We start from the raw sequence: 10,167 nt of genomic DNA, 5'->3' as shown, positions 1-10,167 counted from the left end.
AGGGTCAACGGCGGCGTGGTGTATTCCGCAAATATGCCTGACTGAGGGCGGGCACAAGCCGGCGTGAGTAGGTTAAACGTTGAGTTTTATAAGGGCACCACGGGGTGACCAGCCCCTCCCCACCCAGCCACTCCCCTCCCCCCCCCCCCCCTCCCCACCCAGCCCCCACCCTCCCCACCCAGCCCCTCCCCTCCCCACCCAGCCCCTCCCCTCCCCACCCAGCCCCTCCCCACCCTCCCCTCCCCACCCTCCCCTCCACCCAGCCCCACCTCCCAATTTTGGATGCACGACGGACGGACACAATCCCCTGTGGGCTGGTGTAAACCAGGAGGTTCCTACCAGTAAAATATACTTTACGTACAGATGCCCTACAAGCCATGGAGTGGAAACCGGCGAGGGAGTTTGCATTGCTGCCTCCATTGAAGGCGGCCGGGAAAATCACCGATTTCGAGGTGAAATTGGACATCTGGGCAAAGTCCCCAACTCCCCTTTTACGGTGACGATTTAGCAGGTAAGGGCCCCACTGAGCTATTGTCGTCATCGTCACGTGGAGATGTATTGCCGCAGCCAAATACTCGAAATGCGTGAAGTCGATTTCAAAGTGGAAGGCAAAAACCGGGGGGACCTAGAGAAAAATCCACAGGACGACCACGGAGAGAGAGACAAACGCCAAACATACAGCAGTTGGGATCAAACCCACGACCTCCCGTAGTCCAGGCGAGGTAGTTAACATCTCCTAGCCACTGTGATGAGAGACACCGCAAACTCCAAACATACAGCAGTTGGGATCAAACCCACGACCTCCCGTAGACCAGGCGAGGTAGTTAACATCTTGCCACTGTGATGATGATGAGAGAGACACGTAAACTCCAAATATACAGCAGCAGGCGTCAGCGGGTCTGGATGTAACCCACGACCTCCTGTAGACCAGGCGAGGGAGTCAACATCTTGCCCCAGTTGCACCTCGCACCAGGCCTCAAACCTCACTTTTATTACTCCTTTAAACTCCGATTTAAAGCTTTCGTGACTGCAGGGAATCATATTCTCAGCTCTTTCGGTAAAGTCGCGTAAAGGCAAAACAATAAAAATAAAACAACATTATCACGACGTTTCGATTGCAACACAAGCAATCATCATCAGGTGTGAAAACCACAGCAAGAAAATTATAAGAAATTATTGCTGTGGTTTTCACACTTGATGATTGCTTGTGCTGCAATCGAAACGTGAGAATTTTATTTTTTATTAAATTTTTTCCCTTCTACGTGACTTTACCGAAAGAACCAAAAATATGAATCCTTTAAACTCGTTAACAGATAAAAAAAAAACTATTTCGGGTATCCTTTTTCTAAATGTTAACCCACAACCTTTGCAACTGCAAAGGTTGCCGTGGGTTTTACTCTCCAACAGCGGTGGTTGTTGCAGTCACCGATTGCCACGTCTGGTTCACGTGACAACCTCACGAATTGGCTTGGCAATGGAGGGTTAACGACACGACATTTAGACTAAAGCCATCGAACACAAAAAAAACTTTATTTAGAATCATCTACTTTTGGTCGTTTGCAGTCTATTCTGCTCTAACGCCGTGTGTGTCGTCTTCACAACGCGAATTGGACAAGGCGCGATGGATGTAATGCGGGAACGCTGTTTTTGTACCGCGGATGTGAATTGGATCTGTCGCGCGATCCGAGTTGAACGGAACTACGTCGCGCGCCAGTCGGAACACAGCAGTGGTTGCAGGGCGGCTGCCTCGGCGTAGCATCACCACCGGCGTAGCATCACCACCATCGGCGTAGCATCATCACCACCGTCGTCGCACAAGGCGGCATTGGGATGCTGCTGGATTCTTCTTGATGCTGCTGCCTCTGTTCGGCCCGACGTGTAGCATCTCGCGGTGTTATCGAGGACCGCGCTTTTGCCCTGCACGGCAGACCCTCGATCATCCGCGTGCGGTTCATACGACTTGCGGATTAACCGCGCACCTCACAATTTGACGGTATTAGTAACAACTCGTGGATTTTCCCTTCAGCCCATTACTTAATAATTTAAAAAGCTGCCGCACATTGCAATTCTTGGGAATATTTACTACGAGTCAAACGGTGCTTCAACCCAACAAATACGTTCCGGTTAATACCAAATCCACATGATCGCCTCTACAGTACAGTAGTTGCCATATCTTTACAACAGTGGGGCGGAGTTTGATTGATGTTGATTGGCTGTGGCTCTGTCATCCAGTGGGGCAGAGTTTGATTGATGCTGATTGGCTGTGGTTCTGCTGTCATCCACTCAGTGGGCGGAGTCTTCTGATTGGTCGCCCCCGAATCGAAATTGACTTTTGCAATAAAACAAGATGGATACATTAATTGTTACAAATTGTAGTTTTGTTCATGAACCAACTCCATTTTCTAAACTCGTGATTGATTTTTGGCATAGACATCCGCGAGAAATGAACACTGTTGGATTATCCGCGGCCGTCGTTAGCGCAGACGATCGAGGGTCTGCTGCCGTTAGATTGTTTATTGTAACACGATTCTTCCCGAACGCGGGCGGAGGCCTTCAGGAACAGGGCCACTACAAGCCGCGTCTTTTCTCTCTCCAATTATTATTTTTTTTAACGAAAAATCACCCCCAGGGAAAGCGTTACCAAGAATCGAAACGTCGTTGAGCCTAGGCCTCGGCAAGGTAAAAGTTAAAAAGTAAAAACAACAAGTCTACCTTTACCCTACCCTTTACCTTACCACAATACAATCACTCTACCCTACCTTTTACCCTTACCCTATACAAATTACCCGATTACAGGGTAATTACTAGGGAACTACTACACATAAACAAGGTTTATAACGGTAAATGCTAAGCAGAGCGCTTTATTCATATAGAATACTCTAGATTATTAAAATTTTACACGCTTTCTTTTAACTCACTCTGTCGTTATTGTTGTATCCTCAAATCTTAAAACTCAATTTTTACCCACTTTCTAATATAGTATCGACTGCAAACTTGGTATACTTAGGTCATACTGATGACAAGACTATATTCTATCATAAAATCTATATATTTTTTAACATTATTTTTTAGATGTTATGTTTCGGCTTGGGTCTAATTGTCCACGCTCAACTGACGTTGGCTGTAATTGGCCACGGTCCCTTACGTTATGGCAAGCTTCGGGGCCACTTCCTGGAGTCGTGGAGTTCTGCCATTACTAGTACATTTAATAAAAGCGTGTTTTTAATAAAGTTTGTTTAAATATTACTTTTTAAATGTAGGCCACGGACTGCTCCACGGAGCTTCTAGCGGTAAACAAGGCACCGTATTTACCAGGTAATACTTCGCGCTATCTTTACCCTACTGGGTAATTCTTCCGAGCTACCTTTACCCTGTACCCTTTACCTTACCCCTTGGCATGTCGACACCTTTACCCTGTACCTTTTTACCGGTAAAAAGGGTAAATTACCTTGCCTTGCCGAGGCCTAGTTGAGCCGACGATAAAAGCAGCTTTCGCTAATTTAAACGTCCCGTCTCCCCAACTTCGACGAACGACTTAGCGGTTGGCGTCCGCCCGCCCGCCCGGCTTTCACGGCCGGCCGTATCGACCCGGGCCCTGGAACCTCGGCCCAACACAACCTTGAACACGAGTGGGCGGGGTCGGCCTCGCGTCCACTAAGGGGTTGGCGGAGGGGCGACCGAGGCAGGGATCGCTCGTCCCTCGCAGCACCAGGCAGTCCGTCCGAGTCTCCACGGAGAATCTTTGCGAGGGCAACCCCCGCAGCCTTTGCTAGGCCCCCCCCGTACGTCCAACTTCTTTCGCACCGTACGTACATACGTAGCCCGACCGCGCCAAAATCCGTAGGGCCCGCGACCGTCCAGCCCATCCACGGCACGACGGACCGGGGGCCGCCTAGGCAAGCTGCAGGCCGAGTTGGCTGCGGCGACGGGGGAGCCGTCGCCTGCCCTCATCCTCCTCCTCCTGTAGGCCCCGACCCACCACGGCGTCCACGCCCGAGCTGAGGCCTCCTACGCAGGCTTCGGGCGCAAAGCGGCGGTGACGGCCAAGTTGGCCGCCACGGCGGTGGAGCCGTCGCGCTCGCTGGCCCCTCGCCAACCGTGGTCAGCCTCCTCCACCTCCTCCTCCTCTTGGAGGAGACCCTGAGCGTCCGATCGTCCACGGCACGACTACGAAGGCCGCAGGCCGAGTTGGCCCCGGGGCGACGGTGGAGCCGTCATCTCTGCCCACCTCCTCCGCCTCCTCCGCCTCGGAATGGGAGGAGCAGGAGGGGGGGGGCTACCACTACGCGGGCTGCAGGCGCAGAGCGGCGGTCGCCGCGGCGACGGCCGAGTTGGTGGCGGCGTCGCGCTTCCTGGCCCTCGCCAAGCGGCGTCTGCCCTCCTCCTCCTGCAGTTGCTGCGGCCTCCCTCCCCCTCCTCCTCCTCCTCCCCCTCCTCCTCTCCGGCTCCGCTGCGGCGGCGGCCGCGAGTGCGCCGACTCGTGGAGCAGCGCCGAGCGGCGGCAGCCGAAGAGTTTGCCGCACTCGGAGCAGGGGAAGCGCTCGCCGGCGGGGTCGTGCGTGCGCCCGTGGCGCGCCAGGTCGCTGGCCAGCGCGAAGCCCTTGCCGCAGACGCCGCACAGCGCGTTGCGCTCGCCCGTGTGCAGGCTGCGGTGGCGCACCAGGTCCGTCGCCTGCCGGAAGCCCTTGCCGCAGTCCTGGCACAGGAACTTCTTGAGGGCCGAGCCGCGCGGCTGGGAGCGGTGGACCGCGATGCCTGGCGAGAGTGGTGGTGAGGGTGGTGGCGGAAGTGGTGGTGGTGGTGACGGAGGTGGTGGTGGTGAGGGTGGTGGTGGTGACGGCGGTGGTGGTGACGGCGGTGGTGGTGGCGGAGGTGGTGGTGGCGACGGTGGTGGTGGCGACGGTGGTGGTGGCAGTGACGGAGGTGGTGGTGGTGACGGCGACGGTGGTGACGGAGGTGGTGGTGGTGACGGAGGTGGTGGTGGCGGAGGTGGTGACGGGGGTGGTGGCGGTGACGGAGGTGGTGACGGAGGTGGTGGTGGTGACGGCGGTGGTGGTGGCGGAGGTGGTGGTGGCGACGGTGGTGGTGGCGACGGTGGTGGTGGCAGTGACGGAGGTGGTGGTGGTGACGGCGACGGTGGTGACGGGGGTGGTGGCGGTGACGGAGGTGGTGGTGGCGGAGGTGGTGACGGGGGTGGTGGCGGTGACGGAGGTAGTGGCGGTGACGGAGGTGGTGGTGGTGACGGCGACGGTGGTGACGGGGGTGGTGGCGGTGACGGAGGTGGTGGTGGTGACGGAGGTGGTGACGGGGGTGGTGGCGGTGACGGTGGTGGTGGCGGGGGTGGTGGCGAGGGTGGTGACGGTGGTGGTGACGGGGGTGGTGGCGAGGGTGGTGAGGGTGGTGGTGGTGACGGGGGTGGTGGTGAGGATGGTGGTGACGGAGGTGGTGACGGGGGTGGTGGCGAGGGTGGTGACGGTGGTGGTGACGGGGGTGGTGGCGAGGGTGGTGACGGGGGTGGTGGTGAGGATGGTGGTGACGGAGGTGGTGACGGGGGTGGTGGCGAGGGTGGTGACGGTGGTGGTGACGGGGGTGGTGGCGAGGGTGGTGAGGGTGGTGGTGGTGACGGGGGTGGTGGTGAGGATGGTGGTGACGGAGGTGGTGACGGGGGTGGTGGCGAGGGTGGTGACGGTGGTGGTGACGGGGGTGGTGGCGAGGGTGGTGAGGGTGGTGGTGGTGACGGGGGTGGTGGTGAGGATGGTGGTGACGGAGGTGGTGACGGGGGTGGTGGCGAGGGTGGTGACGGTGGTGGTGGTGACGGGGAGAGGGGAGAGATTTAGAAACGTGGAGCACAGCGAGGGACGGAGGGACGAGGGGATAAACCGTGATGTGACCCAGCAGTGTGGGGTGGGTGAGTCGGTGTTGTTGTAGTCGGTGTGATGGTGGTTAAACACAGTGTGTGGTGAGTTGGTGTGGTGGTGGTTAAACACAGTGTGTGGTGAGTGAGTTGGTTTGGTGGTGGTTAAACACAGTGTGGGGTGGGTGAGTTGGTGTGGTGGTGGTTAAACACAGTGTGGGGTGGGTGAGTTGGTGTGGTGGTGGTTAAACACAGTGTGGGGTGGGTGAGTCGGTGTTGTTGTAGTCGGTGTGATGGTGGTTAAACAGTGTGGGCTGGGTGAGTTGGTGTGATGGTGGTTAAACACAGTGTGGGCTGGGTGAGTTGGTGTGATGGTGGTTAAATACAGTGTGGTGGTGGTTGTGTACAGTGTGTAGTAAACGTCGCCACTGGGAAGACAAAGGCGGACGGGCGTGGTGCTGGCCACCCACCCCCTCGTGTGCCGTGCCGGCCTTCATGTTAATGCTACACGGGGGCACAGTAGGGGGGGCACAGGTGGTGCATCTGCCGGTCATCTCACTCAGTCGACCCACGGCATCTGCTGGGTCTGTCCCGTGACCTGCCGCCTGCAGCGACACTTCACGTGACAGCCTCAAAGTGCACCTAGCTTGGCACGGGTGCCGTCAGAGAATGGCGGATGTTGGTAAAGGTGTGGCGTGTGAATGATTGCATGGGGAGCGGTGGCGGAGCGGTTAGCGTTGCGCTGCGCTACGAACCCGGCGACCCGAGTTCAATTCCCACTCACGGCCAACACCGGTGACGGCGATTATCTGAACCGGTCATGGGCCTCCTCCCCTAGGTTGACTCAGCCTCAAATGAGTACCTGGTGCGATGTGTAGTGAACATCGCCACTGGGGAGACCAAGGCAGTCGAGTGTGGTGCTGGTCTTCATAGGTGCTGCTCGCTAACTGCACTTGCCCCAGCAGTCTGTTTAGGCTATTTGAGGGATCTTTGTCTTTGTGTGTGAGTGCTCTACCCCTGTTATACAGAGTGAGTGCGTGTGTGAGTGTGAGTGCTCTACCCCTGTTATACAGAGTGAGTGAGAGTGCTCTACCCCTGTTATACAGATTGAGTGCGTGTGAGTGTGAGTGAGTGTGTGTGAGTGAGAGTCAGTGAGTGAGTGTGAGTGAGAGTGTGAGTGAGTGAGATTGAGTGTGTGAGTGAGTGTGAGTGAGTGTGTGTGAGTGAGAGTGAGTGTGTGTGAGTGAGTGAGTGTGTGTGAGTGTGTGTGATTGTAAGTGAGTGTGAGTGTGTGAATGAGTGAGTGTGAGTGAATGAGTGTGAGTGTGAGTGAGTGTGAGTGAGTGAGTGTGAGTCTGAATGAGTGTGAGTGAGAGTCAGTGAGTGAGTGAGAGTAATCGAGTGAGTGTGAATGAGTGTGTGAGTGAGTGTGAATGAGTGAGTGTGAATGAGTGAGTGTGTGTTCTTCCCCTGTTATACTGTGGAGTGTGTGTGTGTGAGTGAGTGTGAGTGAGTGATTGTGAGTGAGTGTGTGTGATTGTGAGTGAGTGTGAGTGAGTGCGAGTGAGTGTGAGTGATTGTGAGTGAGTGAGTGTGTGTGAGTGTGTGAGTGTGTGTGAGTGAGTGTGAGTGTGAGTGAGTGTGAGTGATTGTGAGTGAGTGAGTGTGTGTGAGAGTGAGTGTGTGAGTGAGTGTAAGTAAGTGAGTGTGTGTGAGTGTGAGTGGTGTGTGTGAGTGAGTGTGAGTGAGTGTAAGTGAGTGTGTGTGAGTGTGAGTGAGTGTGAGTGAGTGTGTGAGTGAGTGTGAGTGAGTGAGTGATCTCCCCCTGCTCTGCATGGCACCCTCCAGGTTCTCCGCTCCCCTCCTACAGCTAAACCCACACCCACAGTGGAACTGGAAGCGGCCACATCCACACCCCACTGCTCAACAATTCCCTGCAACAAACCCCTCGACTGGGATCTCACAGCAGCAGCAGCATCGCCACCTCCTACTGCCAACACTTGGCAGGAGCCTCCTCCTGACAACGAGGTCTTGAGAGTCTCCCGGACGATCAAGTGGAATAATAAATGTATCAGTAGTAATAACGCCACTGTACAGCACGACTGTGAAATCCCGCACGGGATTTTTTTGTTTTTACCTTTTCTCTTTGGAGGCTCAGAGGGGATGATGTGGAAGTCGTCTGCAATGACAACGTCAACAACAACGACTATTAGCACGGTTGGCTACGTAGGGTGCAAACGAAGTTCAACGCACGAGCATTCAGGCATAGCCGGGTTGATGCCCAGGATGCGTTGCTGAGAGAACAAACTTGGAAATTACGTAGAATGGCAGCACGAAGATGGGATGGTGGATTGGAACATGGAACATGGTACAGAGCCTACTACTACAAGTAGTAGTGCTACTACTAGAGAGGGGATGGTGGATGGTACAAAACCTACAGTAGTACCGGTACTACTACTAGTAGTAGTACCAGTACTACTACTAGTAGTAGTACCAGTACTACTACTAGTAGTAGTACCAGTACTATAGTAGTAGTACCAGTACTACTACTAGTAGTAGTACTAGTTGTCATGTTGACACACGTGTGCCAGAACCAGGGTGCTTACCGGTATGGGATGGTTGTGATAGTTGTGATAGTTGTGTATTCCTGGCCGGGACCCACTGGGGGAGGGAGGGGGCTGTGGGCAGTGTCTACAATCCCCCAGAGCCCCGCCCCTCTGTGGGGAGCGGTACAAACCGGTCCGGACCGGTCGGGCCAACGGCGGTTAGAACCCCTCTGAGGGGAGGGGGCTGGGGGAAGCTACGATCCCCCAGAGCCCCGCCCCTCAGGGAGGGAGAGTATATAAGGCGGGTCCCTGAGAGAGCGAGTCAGTCCGTCTCAAGCCGAAGCCAGAAGCCGCCTGGAGAAGACCCTGGACCCCAAGCCGCCGCCGTCCTTCTGAGGGCCGGGGCTCAGTGCGGTGGCAGTGTTCAAGAGGTTAGGACCCTGAGGTTCCCTCGGCCTGATGTCCTTGTGAGGGCCGGGTCCGGACGGGCCAGCGGTGGGTCAGCCTCCCCGAGGTCTAGCCAGCCGGAGGGCTGGAGTAGGGAGAGTTGTAGGTACGATAGCCCAGAGGCTGTACCTCCCCAGGTTGTGGGTGAAAGGGGCCACATTACCCCTTTGTGTTAGAGTTTAAGTGTAAACTGTTACGGTATAATAAACCGTGTTGCCTCTATGACGACTCAGTCTCCCTACAAGAACATTACAGTAGCACTAGTAGTAGCACTACTACTAGAGAGGGGATGGTGGATGGTAACGTGGTACAGAACCTACTAGTAGTGGTAGTTATACTAAGTTATGATTATAATTTATTTATTTCCCGAGGGGGCTGAGTTGGTGCGTCTGCCGTGCCTTCTGGGGTCAGCAGCTGCAGCTGTTGCTGCTGAAGCTGCTGAAGCTGCAGCTGCTGCTGCTGCTGCTGCAGCTGCTGCTGCTGCTGCATTCGGACGCTGCCCTGAGATCGCTCCTCCTCCTCTTCCTCCTCCTCCTCCTCTTCATCCTCATCCTCCTCCTCATCCTCCAGGGACTGGTGCACTCCACTCCCGCCTGCGGCAGAAACGCACGGCATGGGAATGTGGAATTTCCTGTCGGTTCCACCCCGTCGCAAAAGCGGCCACCGAGACCCATAGACTCCGGCACACAGAAACCCACAGACTCGTCAAACAGAGACCCACAGACTCACCACACAGATGAACCACAGACTTTTACAGACTCACAGAGACCCACAGACCTCACACTGAGACGCCACAGACTCACCACAAAGAGACCCACAAACTCACCACACAGAGACCCATAGACTCATCAAAAACGAGACCCACAGACTCAACCACACAGAGAACCCACAGACTCACCACACAGAGACCCACAGACTCACACAGACCCACAGAACTCATCACAGAGACCACTCATCACCACGAGGACCCACAGCACGACTCAACCACCAGAGACCCACAGACTCATCACACAGAGACCCACAGACTCACCACACAGAGCCCATAGACCTCATCCACAGAGACCCACAGACTCATCACACAGAGACCCATAGACTCATCACACAGAGACCCCCACAGAACCCACCACACAGAGACCCACAGAATCACCACACAGAGACCCACAGACTTACCACACGAGACCCCTCACACTAGACCCACAGACTCACCACCAGATGACCCACAGACGCACCACACAGAGACCCACAGACTCACCACACAGAGACCCACAGACTCACACACAGAGACCCACAGACTCACACACACAGAGACCCACAGACTCA

At 55.5% G+C, this 10,167-nt stretch overlaps 1 protein-coding gene across 1 annotated transcript; it reads right to left on the bottom strand.

Moving 5' to 3' along the window:
- Window positions 1–277: 277 nt before the first annotated feature.
- Window positions 278–9,440, bottom strand: LOC133352748 (zinc finger protein 853-like; the record flags this gene model as incomplete). The annotated part of the gene is made up of 3 exons (XM_061568603.1): window positions 278–4,755; window positions 7,992–8,033; window positions 9,246–9,440. Coding segments are annotated over 3 exons (710 nt in total), but the record flags the coding sequence as incomplete, so codon positions are not given.
- Between the last annotated feature and the right edge of the window lie 727 nt (window positions 9,441–10,167).

Source organism: Lethenteron reissneri, chromosome 5 (assembly GCF_015708825.2).
Source record: "Lethenteron reissneri isolate LAM-NWPU_2019-01 chromosome 5, ASM1570882v1, whole genome shotgun sequence".
Lineage (NCBI taxonomy): Eukaryota > Metazoa > Chordata > Hyperoartia > Petromyzontiformes > Petromyzontidae > Lethenteron > Lethenteron reissneri.
This window is presented reverse-complemented; position numbering and strand designations above follow the sequence as displayed.